The sequence below is a fragment of the Salmo salar genome, chromosome ssa23 (assembly GCF_905237065.1).
Source record: "Salmo salar chromosome ssa23, Ssal_v3.1, whole genome shotgun sequence".
In the NCBI taxonomy this organism is placed as follows: domain Eukaryota; kingdom Metazoa; phylum Chordata; class Actinopteri; order Salmoniformes; family Salmonidae; genus Salmo; species Salmo salar.
This window is the reverse complement of record NC_059464.1, coordinates 4,055,640-4,077,896: the sequence shown is the minus strand read 5'-3', so window position 1 is coordinate 4,077,896 and position 22,257 is coordinate 4,055,640. Positions and strand designations below refer to the sequence as shown.

The window sequence follows — 22,257 nt, the reverse complement described above, 5'->3', positions numbered from 1 at the left end:
TTTTATTTTTTTTATCTGATCCTAACTTTTTTTGTACATAATGTTTCTGCCATGATTTCCTATGACCGAAAAGAGCGTCTGGACATCAGAACAGCGATCACTAACCTCGATGTGGATGAGGATTTCTACTTCAATGACACTGAGGCGAATTACATACTGCACATTCCGAACCATGCCCAAATCGGTCTTCTCATGTCTACCAGCATGTCACCTGTGCAACTGGAGGCAAAAAACTAAAACTCTACATCACTAATTCCACACACAGAGACGCAAACAAAGCTCTCCCTCCATTTGACAAATCTGACCATAACTCTATCCTTCCGATTCCTGCTTAGAAGCAAAAACTCAAACAGGAAGTACCAGTGACATGCTCAATATGGAAGTGGGTCAATGAAGCGGCTCCTCAGCTAAAGGACTGGTTTGCTAGCACAGACTGGAATAGGTTCCAGGATTCATCTGATGGCATTGAGGAATTGACCATATAAGTGCATCTACGATGTCGTCCCCACAGTGACCGGACGTACATATCACCACCAGAAGCAATGCATTACAGGCAACATCCACACTGAGCTAAAGGCTAGAGCTGCTAATTTCAAGGAGCGAGACACTAATCCGGACATTTATAAGAAATTTGGCTCCGCCCTCAGATGAACCATCAAACAGGCAAAGCGTCAGAACTGAGATTGAATCCTAGTACAACAGCTCTGACGCTCGTAGGATGTGGCAGGGCTTGCAAACTATCACGGATTACAAAGGGAAACCCAGCCCCAAGTTACCCAGTGACGCGAGCCTACCAGGCAAGCTAAATGCCTTCTATACTCGTTTCGAGGATAGCTAAACTGAACCATGCATGAGAGCTCCAGCTATTCCGGGCGACTGTCTGATCATGCTCTCCGTAGCCAATTTGAGTAAGACCTTAAAACAGGTTAACATTCACAAGGCAGCAGGGCCAGACGGACTACCAGGACGCATACTCAGAGCACGTGCTGACCAGCTGGCAAGTGTCTTGACTGATATTTTCAACCTCTCCCTGACCCAGTCCATAATACCTACATGTTTCAAGCAGACCACCATAGTCCTTGTGCCCAAGAATGCCCAGGTAACCTGTCCTAATATTTATATATTTCTTAATTCCATTATTTTACTTTGAGATGTGTGTATTGTTGTGAATTGTTAGATACTACTGCACTGTTGGAGCTAGGAACACAAGCATTACTCTACAACCGCAATAACATTTTCTAAATATGTGTATGTGACCAATATAATTTGATTTGAAACGACTATCGCTCCGTAGCACTCACATCTGTAGCCATGAAATGCTTTGATGGCTCAAATGCTGGTCATGGCTCACATCAACCCCATCATCCCAGACACCCTGGACCCACTCCAATTTGCATACTGCCCCAACAGATTCACATATGACGCAATCCCTATTGCACTCCACACCTCCCTTACCCACTTGGACAAAAGGAACACCTACGTGACAATGCATTTCATTGACTACAGCTCAGAGTTCAACACCATACTGCCTTCTAATCTCATCACTAACCTAAGAACACTGGGACTAAACACCTCCCTCTAACTAGATCCTGGACTTCCTTACGGGCCGCCCCCAGGTAATGAGGGTAAGCAACTACACACGGGGGCTCCTCAGGGGTGCATGCCTAGTCCCTTCCTGTACTCCCTGTTCACCCACGACTGCTTGGTCATGCACGACTCCAACACCACCATTAAGTGTGGGCTCCCGAGTGGCGCAGCGTTCTAAGGCACTGCATCTCAGCGCTAGAGGCATCACTATAGACCCTGGTTTGACTCCAGGCTGTATCACAACCAGCCGTGATTGGGAGTCCCATAGGGCAGCGCACAATTGGCCCAGACTCCAGCCCCCCCAAGTCAGCGACTGTTCTCTCAGCTACCATATGGCAACTGGTACCGGAGCGCCATGTCTGGGACCAAAATGCTCCTGAACAGCTTTTACCCCCAAGCCATAAGACTGAACAGATAATCAAATGGCTACCCTGACTATTTGCATTGACCCATTTTTTATTTGCACCAGCTCTAAGCACACTCACTGGACTCTACCCACACAGTCACACACAGTCACTGGACTCTATACTACACTGACACGCCAACACACACACACATAGGCTACCTACGGTCGCTCACACACACATACTTTCACACACGGTGCTGCTACTGTGTTTATTATCTATCCTGATTGCCAAGTCACTTTTACCTCTACCTACAAATTACCTCAATTACCTCGTACCCCTGCACATTGACTCGGTACTGGTACCCCTTGTATATAGTGTCATTATTGCTATTTTATTGTGTTACCATTTCCTTTATTTCTACTCTAATTTCTTACTTTGCATTGTTGGGAAAGAGATGGTAAGTAAGCATTTTACAGTAAAGTCTACAATTGTAGTATTTGGCGCATGTGACAAATAAAATATGATTTATCCCCGTGCGTGGGTGAGGATTAGAAACACTACAGCCATTGTGGTTTAACCGGCTGGGGCTCAGAACGAAACCAAAGACAACTTCAATGCTGTTGCACAATACACTAGAGGTGGTCTGTGATCACGTTGCACAAGGAGATACTTCACTAATGAATGGGGAAACGTTCCATTGAGTTTACTAGGGCCAGGTGCTCGTTTATATTATTATATAGGTCGAGCACAACACTGACTAATTCTAGCAATGAGATTATCCTACCAGCCTACATGAAAAATGTGAGTGTTCACTGCAAGCACAGACAGGTAGACTACGGCTCACGCAAAATATTTGAGGCTACACGTCGAATTAGGTTCGACTTGTTTGAACAATGCCGCATTCAAAACAATTGGGAACTCTGAAAAATATGAGGTCTAATCATGACTTCGGTTATCTTCAGGTCGGAAAGTCGGACCTGTAGAAAGAGGCCGAGTTGGAATACCGAGTTGGATGATCAAGTTCCCAGTTGTTTTGAACGCACTGAAGTCGTAAGTGGGAGATTTCCGAGTTCCCAGTTGTTTTGAACGCGGCATAAGTGGTGGCATTATAGGGTCTTAGCTGACAGCGTCAAACAAAGACACAAAAACAGTGTACTCAGTCAAACTGGCCGCACAGTGCTCAAAAGGGGGCACTTGTTCAGCACAGTGAGCCAAAACGATTGTTGTTGGGATTTACACTCAAATTACACAGATTTTCTACAACCCATTTAGGCCCATCACTTGAGATGAACCAAAGTTATCTGAAGTGAGGCTTGCACTGACTGAACCTGGTGTTTTGTTTTTTAAAGGGACTGGGGACATTTGTGTGTTTTCTGTATAATAAAAAAGCTTACTTGAGAAAGTACTTCTGTCCAGTTGACGTGTAGGCCATCTCCCATCCAGGAGGCAGGGGCAACTCTTCGGCAACATCGAAAGACTGGTGCCGGATATGCGAGTGATGTACTGGGCTTGGAGTTGGATTGGCTCCCAATCCAAGCTGTAAGGACGCGGGCGAGGAATGTGACCGTACGTGTTGTACGGTGAGCCTGGGAGGGTGGCTGCCCGAATCAGTGCTCGACTGTCGGGAGTGAGATCCAGAATCTGGCTCCTTGAAAAAAGACTCGGGTAACATTTTTTTCCTCCATGAACTGGGTTTCGGGTTCATAACCGAATTAAAAAGCGCCTCGAGATCCGTATCAGAGTCCTGAGCGACATGGATAACTTGTTGTCCTGGCATTGGCTGCAGTGGGTTGCTCATTTTGGCTTAGTGGTAAAGTTACAACGCAATACAGAAAATATAAAACGAAAACGTTTCGAGGCGAAGAGAGATATCAAACCTTGAGCTCTCTTGAAACGTTCATAAACCCTCCTCTGTGTGGATAAAAATAGTTATCACCTTACTGCCGTCAAACTCGCGTTAAAACAATTCTGAAAGAGTTAGATAAAAACACTAAAATGTATCCCTACATTAGAAAAGTAATAAGAAATGTACTTTCTCTTTGCCTCGGCCAGTTCGATAGCTCTTGTTGGTGCTGCCCGAACTTCACTCCCGTCCCAAAGTTTAACTCAACTTTTTTACGACGCCTGTGTCAGCAGTCGTTCATGAATTATTCATGAGCTCCGGCGCGAGAGGGGTTTAGTACAGATTCGTGATTACAAAACAATCTCTCAAATGACTGAAACTATTGATGGCGGGTGTAACAATTATAAAAATGTTTAAATAGTTACTACTCAACTCCACAAAGTTGCGGAATAGAGTTGTTGAGAGTTTGTTTTAGCAACAAATCACGGCTGCTTCATTCTGTTACATTTGGAGATAATTTGGGGATGGTCTATAGGCCTAGAGACTAAGAACTAAAACAATGTTAAGAATAGTTCAAGTTAGTGGAAAACTGACCACAGAGCCTATCTGTCGATTGGACAAGTGAAATCATTTTGAATGTAAAGTAGTGAAAAAAATTACCCATCTGTTGAATAATAACTTGAAACTTGTGAGGTTCTGAGATGTTTTGTCATTAATTTGCCCATATATAGTATCATGAAAGATAGGCTGCGCCCATGCATGTCAGATGTAGGCTACCCTACTTTTTCCCTCCACAGTGCATTTTCACTCCCACTTATTCAACACAGAGGCCAATTCTGTATAGTGTGTCCAGAGGTCTACATTAGAAAAAATGACAAAAACACTGTGTTTGCTATCATTTCATTACTATGTCAACATATGTTAGACTACTCATGGTGGATTCTGTCTAAAGTTTTTGTTTAAATCTAAAAGATTCACTAATGAGTTATACCTCGCAAAACCCAGACAAAAATAAAGACCATGATTTTGGGAAATTTCACAAAATTTAAACTATTGAATAGTCTTTCTGGCAAAGGATTGTTGACATATATTTGAGATTTGTATCTAAAAACATATGAGAAATCATTTATCAAAGTTGGCATATTTATTAAATTTTGTCCTCACCCAGGCCTCCTTTAAGACTCCATATAGCTTCATCTATAGGTGCTAAAAAGCAAATATTGGTATCATAAGAAGCTTTACCGCTTGCTCTGTACTATGAGTAGTATTTTGATTTTTTTTTAGGTTTTACATTCATTTATGAATATAGAAAAATCAACATTTAGAAAAAGGCATTTGTTTAAATATATTGTTGAACATAATATACTCTAAGAGTGAGATCTCTGCTACTTTTATAGCTATGATCCAATTTGTAAGCATTACCAACAGTGTGAATGTGAAAATGGAGTCACCCTCTGCTGGTTATTTGTAGGATGCTATGTTCAACTATATACAGTGCATTCGAAAATTGTTCAGACCCCTTGTTACTTTACAGCCTTATTTTAAAATGGATGAAATTGTTTTTCCCACTCATCAATCTACACAAAATACCAAATAATGACAAAGCAAAAACAGGTTTTAAATTATTTTAGCAAATTTATTCTAAACAAAAAACTTAAATATCAAATTTACATAAATATTCAGAGCCTTTCCTCAGAACTTTTCAGTACTTTGTTGAAGTACCTTTGGCAGTGACTACAGCCTTGAGTCTTCTTGGATATGACGCTACAAGCTTAGCACACCTGTATTTGGGGAGTTTCTCCCAGTCTCTGCGGATCAACTCAAGCTCTGTCAGGTTGGATGGGGAGCGTCGCTGCACAGCTATTTCCAGGTCTCTCCAGAGATGTTCGATCAGCTTCAAGTTCTGGTTCTGGCTGGGCCACTCAAGGACATTCAGAGACTTGTCCCAAAGCCACTCCTGCATTGTCTTGGCTGTGTGCTTAGGGTCGTTGTCCTGTTGGAAGGTGAACCTTTGCCCCAGTCTGAGGTCCTGAGCGCTCTGGAGCATGTTTTCAACAAGGATGTCTCTGTACTTTGCCCCGTTCATCTTTCCCTCGATCCTGACTAGTCTCCCAGTCCCTGCCACTAAATAACATCACCACAGCATGATGCTGCCACCACCATGCTTTACCGTAGGGATGGTGCCATGTTTCCTCCAGACGTGACACTTGGCATTCAGGCCAAAGGGTTCAATCTTGGTTTCATCAGACCAGAGAATCTTGTTTCTTTGAGTCTCTCTTTTGGCAAACTCCAAGCGGGCTGTCATGAGCCTTTTACTGAGAAGTGGCTTCCGTCTGGCCACTCAACCATAAAGACTTGATTGGTGGAGTGCTGCAGATGGTTGTCCTATTGGAAGGATCTCACATCTCCACAGAGGAACTCTGGAGCTCTGTCAGAGTGACAATCGTATTCTTGGTCACCTCCCTGAGCAAGGCCCTTCTCCCCCGATTGCTCAGTTTGGCCGGGCGGCCAGCTCTAGGAAGAGTCTTGGTGGTTCCAAACTTCTTCAATTTGAGCATGATGGAGGCCACCGTGTTCTTGGGGACCTTCAATGCTGCAGAACATTGTTGTACACTTCCCCAGATCTGTGCCTCGACACAATCCTGTCTCGGGAGCTCTACAGACAATTCCTTCGACCTCATGACTTGATTTTTGCTATGTCATGGACTGTCAACTGTGGGACCTTTATATAAACAGGTGTGTACCTTTCCAAATCATGTCCAATCAATTGAATTTACCACAGGTGGTCTCCAATCAAGTTGTAGAAACATCTCAAGGATGGTCAATGGAAACAGGATGCACCTGTGCTCAATTTTTTTTCTCATAGCAAAGGGTCTGAATACTTATGTACAGTACATACAATTTCTAAAAACCTGTTTTCACTTTTTCATTATGGGGTGTGTGTAGATGAAATAAAAATAAAAATGTCATCAATCTATTTTAAAATAATGCTGTAATGTAACAAAATGTGGAAAAAGTCAAGGGGTCAAAATACTTTCCGAATTCACACATATACAGTACCAGTCAAATGTTTGGACACACCTACTCATTACATGATAGTATGTAGAATAATAGTAAAGACATCAAAACTATTAAATAACACATATGGAATCATGTCGTAACCAAAAAAGTGTTAAACAAATCCAAATATATTTTATATTTGACATTCTTCAAATTAGCCACCCTTTGCATTGATGACAGCTTTGCACACTCTTGGCAATATTTATATTATTTGGCCTACAATCCGAGATGCAGGTAACTCTAATGAACTTATCCTCTGCAGCAAAGGTAACTCTGGGTCTTCCTTTCCTGTGGCGGTCCTCATGAGAGCCAGTTTCATCACAGCGCTTGATGTTTTTTGCAACTGCACTTGAAGAAACTATCAAAGTTCTTGAAATTTTCCGGATTGACTGACCTTCATGTCTTAAAGTAATGATGGACTTTCGTTTCTCTGCTTATTTGAGCTGTTCTTGCCATAATATGTACTTGGTCTTTTACTAAATACGGCTATCTTCTGTATACCACCCCTACCTTGTCACAACACAACTGATTGGCTCAAACGCATTAAGAAGCAAAGAAAATCCATAAATGAACTGTTAATTAACAGGTGTGCCTTGTTGAAATGCATTCCATTTGCATTCCAGGTGTTGAAATCACCTCATGAAGCTGGTTGAGAGAATGCCAAACGTGTCCAAAGCTGTCATCAAGGCAAAGGGTGGCTACTTTAAAGAATCTCAAATATAACATATATTTTGATTTGTTTCACACGTTTTTGGTTACTACATGATTCCATATGTGTTATTTCATAGTGTTGATGTCTTCACTATTATTTTACAATGTAGAAAATAGTAAAAATAAAGAAAAACCCTGGAATGAGTAGGTGTGTCCAATTCAGACCCTTTGCTATGAGACTCAAAATGTAGCTCAGGTGCATTCTGTTTCCATTGATCATCCTTGAGATGTTTATAGAACTTCATTGGAGTCCACCTGTGGTAAATTCAATTGTTTGGACATGATTTGGAAAGGCACACACCTGTCTATATAAGGTCCCACAGTTGACAGTGCATGTCAGAGCAAAAACCAAACCATGAGGTCGAAGGAACTGTCCGTAGAGCTCAGAGACAGGATCGTGCCGAGACACAGATCTGGGGAAGGGTACCAAAACATTTCTGCAGCATTGAAGGTCCCAGAACGAAGTGGCCTCCATCATTCTTAAATGGAAGAAGTTTGGTACCACCAAGACTCTTCCTAGAGCTGGCCGCCCGACCAAACAGGGAGAAGGGCCTTGGTCAGGGAGGTGACCAAGAACCCAATGGTCACTCTGACAGAGCTCTAGATTTCCTCTGTGGAGATGGGAGAACCTTCCAGAAGGACAACCACTTTACAGCACTTCACCAATCAGGCCTTTATGGTAGAGTGGCCAAATGGAAGCCACTCCTCAGTATAAGGCACATGATAGGCCGCTTTGAGTTTTCCAAAAGGCACCTAAAGACTCTCAGACCATGAGAAACAATCTTCTCTGGTCTGATGAAACCAAGATTGAACTTTTGTTCTGAATGCATGAAGCATGGCGGTGAAGCATGGTGGTGGCAGCATTATGCTGTGGGGATGTTTTTCAGCGGCAGGGACTGGGAGACTGGTCAGGGTCGAGGCAAAGATGAACAGAGCAATGTACAGAGAGATCCTTGATGAAAACCTGTTCTAGAGTGCTCAGGACCTCAGACTGGGATGAAGATTCACCTTCCAACAGAACAATGACCCTAAGCCCACAGCCAAGACACTGCAGGAGTGGCTTCGGGACAAGTCTCTGAATGTCCTTAACCCAGCCAGAGCTCGAACTTGAACCCAATCTAACATCTCTGGAGAGACCTGAAAATAGCTCTGCAGCAACGCTCAACCATCCAACCTGACAGAGCTTGAGAGGATCTGCAGAGAAGAACGGGAGAAACTCCCCAAATACAGGTGTGCCAAGCTTGTAGCATCATACCCAAGAAGACTCGAGTCTGTAATTGCTGCCAAAGGTGCTTCAACAAAGTACTGAGTAAAGGGTCTGAATACATATGTAAATGTGATATCAGTTTTTCCGTTTTTCTAATAAATTAGCAACAAAAAAAAACAAATGTTTTTGCTTTGTTTTATGGGGTATTTTGTGTAGATTGATGAGTGGGGGAAAGAATAATTTAATACATTTTATAATAAGGCTGTAACCTAACAAAATGTGGAAAAAGTCAAGGGGTCTGAATACTTTCCCGAAGGCACTGTATATAATATTCAACAATATATATAGAATAATTAGTCAAACATTTTTTATTTCAATATTCATCAATGAATGTAAAAATATGTAATTGAAATCCAAAATACTATTTATATTACAGAGGAAGGGGTAAAGCTTCCTATGACACCAGTTTTTGCTTTGTAGTAACTACAGATGAAACATTCTGGAGTCTTGTAGGAGGCCTGGGCAAGCTCAAAATGTAAAAAATATGCCAACTGATTAATTATTTCTCAATTCAGATTTTAGATACAAATGTGACATATATGTCAACAATCCTTCCTCCAAAGGATTATTCTACGTATTAAATTTCATGGAAATGACCCAAATGATGGTATTTTTTGTCTGTGTTTTGTGAGTAATCACTAATGTTATGTACAGCGTAAATCTGCCTTTGGCTCACTCAGTTGATGAAAATATCAACATTAGGCTATCGGAATGCAGCAGGTTAAATCTCTACTTAGTGGGCTGAATTATGCTCCATGTTCATGAATGGTTAAGAGATTTCTTACATTTTTTTTGAATAAATTTATAGAATTATGCTACCCAGGCGGTGGCTCTTCAGGGTTGTAACCACAGTGTGAAACTGTAACACAGCCCATAATAAAAGCAACCAGAAGTCCCTTGTACTCCACAGAGGGTGCAGCTGTCCTTTGTAATGTCAAATGCTGAGATGGCACCCATTAAACCAATTCCTTTGGACAATTACTCTGTCCTCAACAATGTATCAACCAAGCAGCCAATCCACTCTTCAGTCTGGCTGGCCTGGCCTGTGTTCCTGTGGTGGGTCTTGTATGGTCTGGTCTGTGTTCACTGGTCCATGTCCAGCCTCAGACCACCAACCCCATAATGTTAGATGTTGCGCACCTACAACAGCCTCAGACCAACAACCCCATAATGTAGCATCTTCTCCAAGACCAAAAAGTAAAGACTTTCCTCGGGATTGGAAGTTTTTTTGGTCAAGAGGTAGACTATGTATGGGTGCAGAACGTTGATGTAACACAAAATAAATAATATGTATATTTGTATTGCCACAGCCTGACTAGTACAGTACAGCCACAACCTACGAGTCATCCTGGTGTAACATTTGGGTAACACTGCATGCCCAAGCCCAGCCCGAACCCAAAGCTGTCTGGCATGCCAGGGAAAGCCCCGATCAGATAGTGAACAGGGATCCTATTCAACCACATAACATTGACTACATCTACAGTTGAGACAGCATTTGAATTGAAGGTCAATATAGAATAAAAATGATTATGCAAGAGTCAGTTTCTCATGAAAGGATTAGGATGAATCCACTTGTTCACATTGCTCATTCTCATTTTTAGCTGTGCCTGAGATTCTGATTCACACACACAGCTATAACTGTCGCCGAGGTAGGCTCTCTGGCGATGGCACCTGTCTCTGAGAACAGTTGACTTTGGCAGAAGTTCAGCTGATGTCTGACACAGAACCCCCTGCCCCCTCCATACACTCCATACCCTGAGAAACCCACCTCTCACTAAAGCTACCCTGACCTCTACACCAGCCCCATCACCCTTCAATAGTCTGGGGTAGAGGCAGACCTATGGGATACAGTCAGTAAAGGTTTACTTACGCTGATATTTCAGTAGAGCAATTTGAGTTGTTTTGGTGTTGTGTTTAAGTTGTTTGTGTTATGCCTCTAATTAGCATTACATGTTATGCTCTTTCATCATGTTCTATAACAATGATCATACGTTGATTACAAGCTTGTAATTGTATCATTTTAGCGTTGTTACATTGTTTTAAATAACGGAATGTAATATGTTATTTTTAAAGGCTTTATGAATGACTACATTCGACTGATCTAGAAACGTTCTTATACACATCCGTTTTCTTTTAATGTGCTGATCCAATAACTTTTAGTATTCAACCACAAATAGCCATTAAAGTGCAGATGGTTCCAGGAAGTGCAGTAAGTTGATGTACCGGAAGCACCTGTGTAATATCCTCTGCTGATCTGTCACAATGACTTCACACCAGCAAGACTCCCACCTGGGTGACCTCTAACCTTATTAGAGGACTTTAAAGTTTAAAAGTTTTCCTATAGACAATGGTTGAATTCCTCCCCCACTACATTGCAGACGTATGCCAGATCTTACAAAGCCTGGATAGGTATTTCATACATCACATCAGCTAACTGTTATGATATGGGGGGGGGGGGTTAGCGTTAGGACATAAACAAGCACTTCCACACCTCATCCCCAGGTGGCAACCATTAAGGGCAGTGCTCTGCCAGGAAGGCTTGATAAGCACATCAGGTGCAGGCAAATAAGGTGATCTTCAGTCAGTGTCTCAGCTTGCAGAGTCGTGAGGCTGCTGGTTTGTTTGGTGGCCATGAGGCCTTTCGCTTGGTTTTGAGTCTTTCGTTTGGGCATGCCTGTTTGTAGTTTTCTGTTTTGTATGCTTATTTTCGCCACCATCTGAACAAAGGGACTTCCAAAAATCATGGATTATAAAGGGGAAACAGCCACTCTCCCACCTGGACAAAAATAATACTTATGTTAGAATGCTGTTCATCGATTACAGCTCTGCTTTCAACACCATCGTTACTGAGGTCTAAAGCCTTTTTCACACTGCAGGCCTTAATGCTCAAATTAGTTTTGTTTTTCAAATCTGTTTTGGAATACAGGCTGTCCAAACAGCATGTTACAAGTGACCAAATCAGATTTGTGTGTGTTCAGACAGCAGTCATTTGCTGATATACCTACGCTAGTCGCTGTAGTAATGACGGGTGTATGCACAGTGGTCTAGGCTGATTGGTGGTGGTACTCGTGCTTCCTATCACTCAGAAGATCTGTAACAAGCTAAGGTGACAACAGTGCCTGCCATGGACATTTCCCAGTTGTTTTGAATGTTTAAAATTATAAGTGTAAGAACTTTTAAGGCCTCAAAGGATAAGATGATCCAACTTTCAAAACGAATCCTAACTAGCTAGCTTTGTATATTGTAGTTGATTAGCTTTTTAACACATTCACTAATTTGTTTGTAAACAATTAACAAGCTAGTTAGCCATCATGGGGCCATACTTGTGAACATAAGCAACCATTTAAATCTAAATGGGTTCTCCAGCACAAAATGCATATCAGCCAGTGAAAGTGTCTATTTACTTGTATGACAGAACACCAAATTGTAGCTGATCCCATCAGATCAAATCAAATTATACTTGTCACATGCCCGGAATACAACAGGTGTAGACCTTACCATGAAATGCTTACTTACAAGCCCTTAACCAACAATGCAGTTCAAGAAATAGAGTTTAGTTTATTCAGTAAATATTTTAAGTAAAAAATAAAAAGTAACACAATAAAATAGCAATTCCGTGGCTATATACAGGGGGTGCCGGTACCGAGTCAATGTGCAGGGGTACAGGTTAGTCAAGGTAATTTGTACATGTAGGTGGGGGTAAAGTGACTATGCATAGATAATAAATCGTGAGTAGCAGCAGTGTAAAAAAAAGGGGGGTCTCAATGTAAATACTCCAGGTGGCCACATGGCACACATTAGCCCTTTGCTAACCTCAACAGGTGGTACTGATTATATCCTGGCACAACTTCTTTATCAGCCTATGAAAGATCTTAGACTTTATATCCACCAACCAAGGGCATTTCTTAAAATGGGTCAACCCTGGGCACTAGAGGGATATTGTAAAGCTACAAAATCAAGTTTTTGTTGTTCTGTTGGTTTGTAACAAAACGTAGTGTGCCAATATTGCAGTGATGCATCCTTGACTAGGCTACTAGCTACTATTTACGTTAAAGACATTTTCACGTTTTCCCATATGGCAAAATCCCATGTTTCTGTTGATCAGTTTCACACACATCCATGTGCTTTTATTGGAAAAAGATAAGAGGTCCTTACATGTAAGTTTATAGTACATCATAAAAAAACAATAGGCCTTATGGGTTTGTCAAATAGTAGTCATGTAGGCCAGTGGTTCCCAACCTTTTTTGGTTACTGTACAACCAACTGAATTTTGCTCTGCCCTGGAATACCCCTGAAGTACCCCCTCATGTGCATTTTACCAGTTAGGCCTATGGTCTTGAGTTTTCTGAAGTGCTAGTACCCCTGGTTTGGAACCAATGATGTTGGCTATGATTGTGGCTGTGGCTGTGCCACAACCAGCCGTGGCCTGAGTCCCATAGGACGGCGCACAATTGGCCCAGCGTCGTCCGGGTTAGGGGAGGGTTTGGCCGGTGGAGCTTCACTTGGCTCATTGCGCTCTCGCGACTCCTTGTGGCGGGCCGGGTGCCTGCGGGCTGACCCCGGTCGCCAGTTGAACAGTGTTTCCTCCAACACATTGGTGCGGCTGGCTTCAGGGTTAAACTGGCGGGTGTCAAGGTAGCGGGGTTAGGTGGGTCATGTTTTGGAGGATGCATGACTCCACCTTTGCCTCTCCCGAGGCCGTTGGGGAGTTGCAGTGATGAGACAAAATTTGGAGTCCTGCAGATTCACAATAAACGTATAAATTCATGACCTTCATTTTTAAGCTATTGACTGTAGGTGTCCCTTTTCAACACTAACAGTGCTTGGACTTGGGCAGAAGCTCACCGGAACTGAAAACTGGCACCTAAAATGTTCTACTGCTTGAGTTCCTGCATCTTTTTGAAAATATTAGCTCAAAAGTATTGTGCAGTTCCTGCACCTAAATATAAACAGTACCGGCACCCAAAATTAGTACCGGCACCTATAGTGCTTTCAGAAAGTTTTTATATACCTGTGTCAATACTTTGTAGAACCACCTTTGGCAGCGATTAGTTTTGAGTCGTCTTTTGCATGTCTGTATCAGCTTTGCACATCTGGATTTGGGTATTTTCTTCCGTTCTTCCTTGCAGATTTTCTCAAGCTTAAGCTTAAGTTAGATGGGGAGTGGCAAAGAACAGCAATCTTCAAGTCTTTCCACAGATTTTCAAATGGGATTCAAGTCTGGGCTTTGGCTGGGCGACTCAAGGACTTTCACATTGTTGTTCTAAAGCCATTCCATTGTTGCTTTGGCTGTATGCTTGGGGTCATTGTCCTGTTGGAAGGTAAATCTTCGCCCCACTCTAAGGTCGTTTGCACTCTGAAGCAGGTTCTCATCAAGGATTTGCCTGTATTTGGCTCCATTCGTTGTTTCCTCTATCCTTACCAGTCCCTTCCGCTGCCCCATAACATGATGCTGCCACCACCATGCTTCACGGTAGGGATGGTGTTAGATGGATGATCAGCTGTGCCTCCAGACATAGCGCTTTACATTCAGGGCAAAGAGTACAATTTTTGCCTCATCAGACAAAATAATATTTTGACTAATGCTCAGTCTATCATGTGCCTTTTTGGCAACTCCAGGTGTGCTGTCATGTGCATATTTCACAGGAGTGGCTTCAGTCTGGACACTCTCCCATAAAGCCCATATTGGTGAAGTGCTATAGGGACTGGTCCATCTGGCAGGTTCTCCCATCTCAGCCAAGGAACTGTAGTTCTGTCAGAGTGGTTAATGGGTTCTTGGTCACCTCCCTGACCAAGGTCCTTCTTGCCCGGTTACTCAGTTTGGTCGGACAGCCACCTCTAGGCAGTCTGGGTAGTTCCATATTTGTTCAATTTCCCAATGATGAAGACCACTGTGCACTTGGAAACTTTCAACACTCTGGAAATGTTTTTTTTTACCCTTACCTTAATATGCCTCATCACAATCCTATGTCGGAGACTTAAGGACAGTTCCTTGGACTTCATGGTATAGTTTCTGCTCTGACATGTGTAGCTGGTTGAGAATCCTTGAGTTGGAACTAAAAGTAAAGCGAATACTTTTTTTTCTGCTGGACTAAGTATATCCATTCCTATGCAGTCAGACATTTATTATGAAGTAGATGATGCAATTAAAGTCAGGACACAAGAGGGTGCTCTAACTTTGGTGTTGGACTAGGAATCAAGGGACTTCTGAGCTGGCTTCATTATTAAAACAGAGTCACTTGAAAAAGTGAAACATTCTCACATTCTACTGCTCTAAGATCTCCATTCTGATGGTAGTAACATTTTGGGGGCTCATCTGACCAGATTTGTGGATCGTGAAAGAACCACAGCAACAAGCATGTGGAGACCAGAGCAAGCTGCAGAGCTTCAGGGACAGAAGTGTTCGAAGTAGAATGGCTCAAGTTGACATGCGTAAAAACCTAGTGGGGGACATTCAAAAACTATCAGGTTTCAGGTATGACCCAGGTGCAGACAGTGTCGAAGAAACAAAAGGGTATTTCTAGTACAGGGGCAGACAAACAACAGATCAAAGGCAGGCAGAGGTCAGTAATCCAGAGAGGGTGCAAAAGGTCCAGAACGGCAGGCAGTCTCAGGGCAGGCAGGGGTCAATAATCCAGTGATGTGGGGCAAGGATAGAATGGCAGACAGGTTCAAGGTCAGGGCAGGCAGAACGGTCAAAACCCGGGAAGGACTTGAAAACAGGAGCATGGGAACAAACACTGGTAGGTTTCACGAAACAAAATGAACTGGCAGACAAACAGAGAACATAGGTATAAAGACACAGGGGATAATGGGGAAGATGTGTGACATCTGGAGGGTGTCTGGCATGACCAGATACTCGTAGTGACTACTAGCCGTGTTGACGGCAGTCTTCCACTCATCCCCTTCCCGTATCTGCACCAGGTGGTAGGCATTCCGTAAGTCCAGCTTGGAGCAGCTTGAAGGCCAAGGAGATGAGAGGTAGCGGGTAGCGGTTCTTCACCGTGATGTCGTTGAGACCCTGGTAGTCAATGCACGGGTGCAGGGTTCTTCTCCACAAAGAAGAACCCTGTGCCGGGGAGGCAGAAATATGGATGAACCCTGCAACTAGGGAGTCCTCAATGTAGGTCTCCATAGCCTTGGTCTCCGGACCCGACAAGAGTACAGTCGTCCCCAGGGAAGTGTGGTGCCTGGGAGAAGGTCAATCCCGCAGTCATATGGTCGGTGTGGTGGCAGCGAAGTTGCCGGTGCCTTACTGAACACCTCCTGGAGGTCCTGGTACTCCGCGGGAATGGCGGAGATGCCCAGTGCAACTTCCAAGCCCCCAGGAAGACATCCCGGAGCAGGCTGTGCTGACAATGGGCGTGGCACCGGCAGACCAGTCAATGAGGGGATTGTGTTGCTGGAGCCAAGAGAATCCCAATACCATGGGAACCTGAGGAGACTTAATGAGCAGGAACTGGATCTTCTCGCACACGTAGGTTGATAGGGGTGGTATTGTGGGTGACCCGGCCTATAGAGCGCACGTCCAGTGCTCTAACGTCCATGGGAATGGAGAGGGGCTGAGTGGGGATATCCAGCTCGGAAGCCAGGGTAGTGTCCATAAAGCTCTCACATCAGCCCCAGAGTCAATGAGTACCCGGAAAGATTTAGACTGGTTCCCCCACAGCAACATGGCATGAAAAGGGATGCGAGTAAGGGGAGAGGAAAAGTTCTCTGTATGGCCCACCAGAGTTTTCGCTCCTACCAGTGAGCCTGGTCTTTTAGTGGACAGGTGGAGACGAAATTACCAGTAGTCCCGCAACACAGGCAGCTCTTAGTGTGAAGCCTGTATAGCCGTTCAGCTGGAGACAGCCTAGCCCTGCCTAGTTGCATGGGCTGGGGAAAAGGTGAATCGGTAATCTTCAGAGGAACTCGGGTAGTCTCGGGTTCTCTCGGCAACGGAGTCGTCGGGGACTTCCGGGATACCTCGGAGGAGAGGTGGAATCCTTGGACGGGCAAGTGAAATCGAATCTCCTCTCCATCCTCTGTTCCCGTAGTCACCCCCGATCCGAATGGTCAAGGCGATGAGCGTGTCGAGATCCGTCGGTAGTTCCCGGGCTGCAAGCTCGTCCTTTACTTCCTCTGATACTCCATGTAGGAACATGTCGAACAGTGCTTCCGGGTTCCAAGCACTCTCAGCTGCTAACGTGCGGAAATCCACCACATAGTCTGCCACACTATGGGAGTATTGACGTAGCTGGAGCAGCTTGCGAGCAGCCTCTTTCCCGGACAACGGAGAATCAAACACCTTCCAAACCTCCTCCACAAACTCCTCCAGACGGTGGATTGTTGCTCCCACACCACCGTGGCCCAGGCGAGTGCCCTCCCGGACATCAGCGTTATGACGTACACTATCCTCGAGTGGTCCGAGGGGAACAAAGAAGGCTGCAGCTCGAAAATGAGGGAGCACTGGGAGAGAAAAGCTTGGCAGGTTCCGGAATTTCCAGCGTAGCGCTCGAGAGGAGCGGGGTTCTCGGGACACTGGGGTAGGCTGGGAGATTACTGGTGTGACCCGCTGCCCAGTGGGGAATCGGTGGAATTGCTCCAGCAAGGTATCGAACGCCTGGTCATGGCGTTCTGTCAGGGTATGGAATCCATCCATAAGACCTTGAAGTAAGTCCTTGTGTCTTCCAAGGGTCCATGCAGGGAGACAGCATTGTGGAGCTGGTCTGAGTCTGCTGGGTCAGTCATGGCCAATTCGTACTATCAGGTTTCAGGTATGACCCAGATGCAGACAGTGTCGAAGAAACAAAAGTTTATTTCTAGTACAGGGGCAGGCAAACGACAGGTAAAAGGCAGGCAGAGGTCAGGAATCCAGAGAGGGTGCAAAAGGTCCAGAACGGCAGGGAGTCTCAGGGTCAGGGCAGGCAGGAGTCAATAATCCAGTGAGGTGGGGCAAGGTATAGAATGGTAGGCAGGGTCAGGGCAGGCAGAACAGTCAAAACCCGGGAAGGACTGGAAAACAGGAGCAAGAACAGACGGGAGCAGGGGAACAAATGCTGGTAGGTTTCACAAAACAAAACAAACTGGCAACAGACAAACAGAGAACACAGGTATAAATACACAGGGGATAATGGGGAAGATGGGTGACACCTGGAGGGGGGGTGGAGACAAGCATAAAGACAGGTGAAACAGATCAGGGTGTGACAAAAACGGTTGATCCAGCTCAAAGAAGAGCAGTTATACAAACTGGCAGCTGTCCTTAGTGGGAAAATGTTTGTAGAGGCTCCCACTGTCACAGGGGCTAATGAAGTAGAAATGTATGACTACATTGTGAGATACATGAACAGTAAACAGCTGAGTCAGGTGGAAGATAAGGGCGGTCGGTCAGCTGTCTTTTCTCCAGGATCTTGTCACCCAGCTGCTGGGGAACACCCTCGACTACACAACTGCCAGAGAGAAGAAACGAACAAGGACATCGGGAGTCAACAGACAACAAACTCTCAGACAGACCAACGTGCAGTGGCCATGTGCAGGTTCCTGAGGACGTCAGCAATCCAGGGACCTTACACATGCCTCCTAGAGGACCCCAGCAATCCAGGGACCTTACACATGCCTCCTAGAGTACCAGACATGGCAGCCTTTCTGCCACAATGTGAATTTAAGGTCTTTGGTTGTCAAATAACCGATTCGGGTGCTGATATGAGTTACAGTAGCATTTGTAAGCAAATTGATGAGGGACCAAGAGCTAACATTTCTGAATCTGAGGTGGTTAGAGCTGTCCTCAAGGTTATCAAACTGGGCACATTCAAAGAGATGTTCGTTAACTATGAGGGGCTCACAGTTGCTGAATTGAAATGTTTTCAAATCACACATGAAAGGTAAAGACATTAGTGAGCTGTTTCAGTAAATAAGCAGTGTAAAACAACTAGATAAAGAGACCCCACAGCAATTTGCATATAAGCTTATTGGGTTGAAACAGCGCATACAGTGCTGGCCGCGAGGGTGCAGACTCACTAACATATGACAAACCGTTGGCCAAGTGTGTGTTCCTTCGCACTGTATATCAAAGGTTCAGTGTCAAACATGCAAACATCAGAAGTGATTTCAAAGCATATGTATCTGATCTTAAGGCTAACGATGATTTCCTCCTAGATCTAATCACTGAGTCAGCAAGGGAGGATGCAGAAATTCAAAAGCGCATTTGAGGGTCTTACAGACAACGCTCAGTAGCTGCTAATGTATCACACCAAAGTGATGGGGATGAAAGTGCAACAGAACAAAATCCTAACGAAGGTCATATACAAGGAGATCTACAGGCAAACAGAGTAGCCATCCAAGAGTTACCTAGTCAAGTCCCAGCCATCGCAAAGAACCTGGAAAAAATTATCAGACCAAAAAGTAAGAGTGGACGGTATGCTGACTATGGTAGAAAACACGGCAGTGTCTCTGAAGGAGAATAAGGGTACATGTAACAACTGTGTGAAACAATGTGTTACATTAGATAAATGTATCCATTGCTTCCGCTTTGGAAGGGCTGGTCACCGAACAGTGGCTTTACTGCTGAAAGGACAGAAACTGGGAAACTGGAGGAGGTCACAGGGTGGGGATGACCAGTGACCTCAAACATGGGAATGTCCCCTCCTGAGGTATTTACTGACCAAACTGGCACTACAACCATGTCTAGTGACAGAGACTTATTCGCACTTTATTCAGAAGATGGACAATACAGTGATGGGCAAAAGACAAAATACATACTGTAGCACAGTTAATTGGGGGCAAGTGTCTACTCTCATGTGTCATGAATGGAGTGTCATGTGAGGCACATGAGCCACACCGACGCATAGGTCAGCATAGCGGGGGAAAAATTGATAGAGAAGACACTGCCCACCATTGACATTCAACCCATTCAACCCACATTACTTAGAGATAAAGGACACCTCAATGGGACAGCAGCAAATGGAACCAGGGTACCCTTCAAGGGGTGGATTGAGGTGCTGGTGGCTATCCAAAAGTACCAAATATGGATGGTTGGCTATAGAGCCCTCAAACTCACCTCTGGACCTCGAAGCCAGTTCCCCTGCGTGTTTTCATTGTTCCCCTCTAATTAGGGACTGATTAAGACCCGGGACACCAGGTGGGTGGAATTAATTATCGGGTAGAACAGAAAACCAGCAGGCGCCGGACCTCGTAGGGAAAGAGTTGAATACCCCTTTTATAGAGGTTCCCATGCTAGTGAGCCAGAGCTCTGTTGACTTCCCACATGTGAGCTTTAATGTTATTAAGGAGCTCATAAAGGAAGGTGGTGAGCCACAACAAAATGCGTTTGACTTGAGTGCTCTTCATGGTGAAGCTATCAATGTCAGGAAGAACACAGCTGACAGTGGTTAACACAATGAACTCTATGGCCACCAACTGCATATACGAGACAGAATTTAGCTACACAGTTAAGTCAGGGAAATCAGGATTTACAATACCAAGTGGGCAAGCTAGGGATGTGAAATGTAGTCAGAGTTCTTGCAAAAGGGGGGGCGAAATGATGTTTGAACCATGTGTTATGTCTCATCAACAAGAAAGACTTGATGTCTACACCAGCATTGTAGAGTTGCCAGCAGGAGAGTAAACATTTGTGAAAATCAAAGTGCGTTCATCACAACATGATATCTGGCTTGCATCAAGATCATGTCGAGGCAGTATTGAGTCAGTAGTTGATAGTCCCTGTGCCCGTTTACCTTACCCCTCAGGGAGACCAGAAGGCTACACTCTTTACCATGCAGACAGACCCAGCAGCAAGTGATGGCACCAATGACAAATCCAACAGACCCCAAATGCAACGTGTGAAATGGCATCCCCCAGCGAACTTAAGTCATCTAGATTCAAGACAGGAGAAAATAGTGAGACAAATGTTGGAGGAATCAGATGTGTTTTCTGAGAATGATGGAGATATAGGTTGTGTGCCAGAGTTAAAACTTGAAAGTGAACCTACGTGATGATACACCTGTACAGAAATCATACAACTCCATTCCAAAACCATTGTACAGGGAAGTGAAGGAGTATTTGCACGCACTACTTGAAAGAGGGTGGATAAGAAAGTCGAAGTCGTCATACTCATCACCTGTTGTGTCTCAGGATGTGCATTGATTTCAGAGGACTGAACAAGAAAACAATTCCCAACATACACCCACTGCCAAGAATTCACTTGCTGGAAAACTTGGGAGGTTTCTCATGGTTCTCTATTTTTGACCAAGACTCTGCATATCATCAAGGACTTGTTGCAGAAGAGTCAAGACACCTCACAGCATTTAGTACACCATGGGTATGAATAGGTCAGGATCCCATTAGGCTTGATGAATGCCCCAGTGGCATTTCAGAGGTGCATGGAAGAGACACTTCAGGGAATTAGAGATGAATGCTGCTCACCCTATCTGGATTATGTGTTGTGTTACTCCAAATAATTTGAAGAGCATGTGGAAGACCTAAGAAAAGTCCTCAAACAGATGTGTGAACATGGAATCAAGCTTAGGCCTGCTAAGTGTGAGCTCTTCAAAAAGGAAGTGAGACACATTGGCCACATGGTTTCCGGTGAGGGAGTATTTATCGATCCAAAGGACCTGGAGGCAGTGCAGGTGTTTAAAGAAATATCAACCAGCACAGTGGGAGAGGTGTGGCCTCTTCTCGGATTTCTAGGTTACTATAGGTCCTTCATACAAGATTTGTAGAGACTCGCAAAACCGTTGTATGAACTGCTCCAGACCGACAGAGAAAATACAGTGGAAAGCAAAATGTCCAAAAGAACATCAAAATCCAGAGGATAGCCGAAAACAAAATGCCAGTTAGAATGGACAGAAGCCCACCAGGCCATTGTAGACAGGTTAGTGGATGTAGTTACCCAATCCTTATCCGTTCACCCTACATACAGACGCCTCCAATGAGGGTCTTGATGCAGTACTCTACCAGAGGCAGCAGGGAATGCTACGAATTTTAGTGTCGTGGAAATTCTACACAGAGACACTCAAAGTCAATCTTCATGAATCATTGTTTATTAACATTTAACTGGAGAGGTTCCAACAAACTTGATGCACCATAGTACACCTCTGTCAGGTGGTTTTCCTGGGCAGTCCCGTTAGATCTCTTATATACTGGTTACAGACACGTTACATAGGCATAGTTCATAGGGTTGGTTCTGGCATGTGTCTGGTACCGTCTCCTATCTTAACTTCTAGAACATATTCTGGGCATTCTGCCAGATGGTCATAAAGAGGGGGTCATGTCACCCCCCCCCCTACAAAGGTGGTTTGAAATGTGGCTTGAAATATCCGATTCCATGTGTTTTTTGTCTGTTTAGACTGCAGGGAAAAGAACAGATTTGAATCGCATATGCAAAAAGTAATTTGAGTCAACTGCCAGTGTGAACAACAATTTAGTCGCAACATTTTACATACAACTAAGATGTTTAGTGC

At 44.2% G+C, this 22,257-nt stretch overlaps 1 protein-coding gene across 4 annotated transcripts in view; it reads right to left on the bottom strand.

Annotated features, from left to right (window-relative positions):
• Positions 1 to 4,071, bottom strand: part of LOC106583953 (WW domain-containing transcription regulator protein 1) — a 95,591-nt gene extending 91,520 nt beyond the window's left edge. For 2 of the 4 annotated variants that reach the window (XM_014168664.2, XM_014168665.2), the window contains exon 1: positions 3,329 to 4,071. In XM_014168664.2, coding sequence (XP_014024139.1) covers positions 3,329 to 3,732 — 404 coding nt within the window. In that variant the 5' untranslated portion in view covers positions 3,733 to 4,071. The remainder of the gene's footprint in view (positions 1 to 3,328) is intronic. The other 2 variants (XM_014168667.2, XM_045706424.1) reach the window with 1 other exon arrangement.
• Positions 4,072 to 22,257: the final 18,186 nt, after the last annotated feature.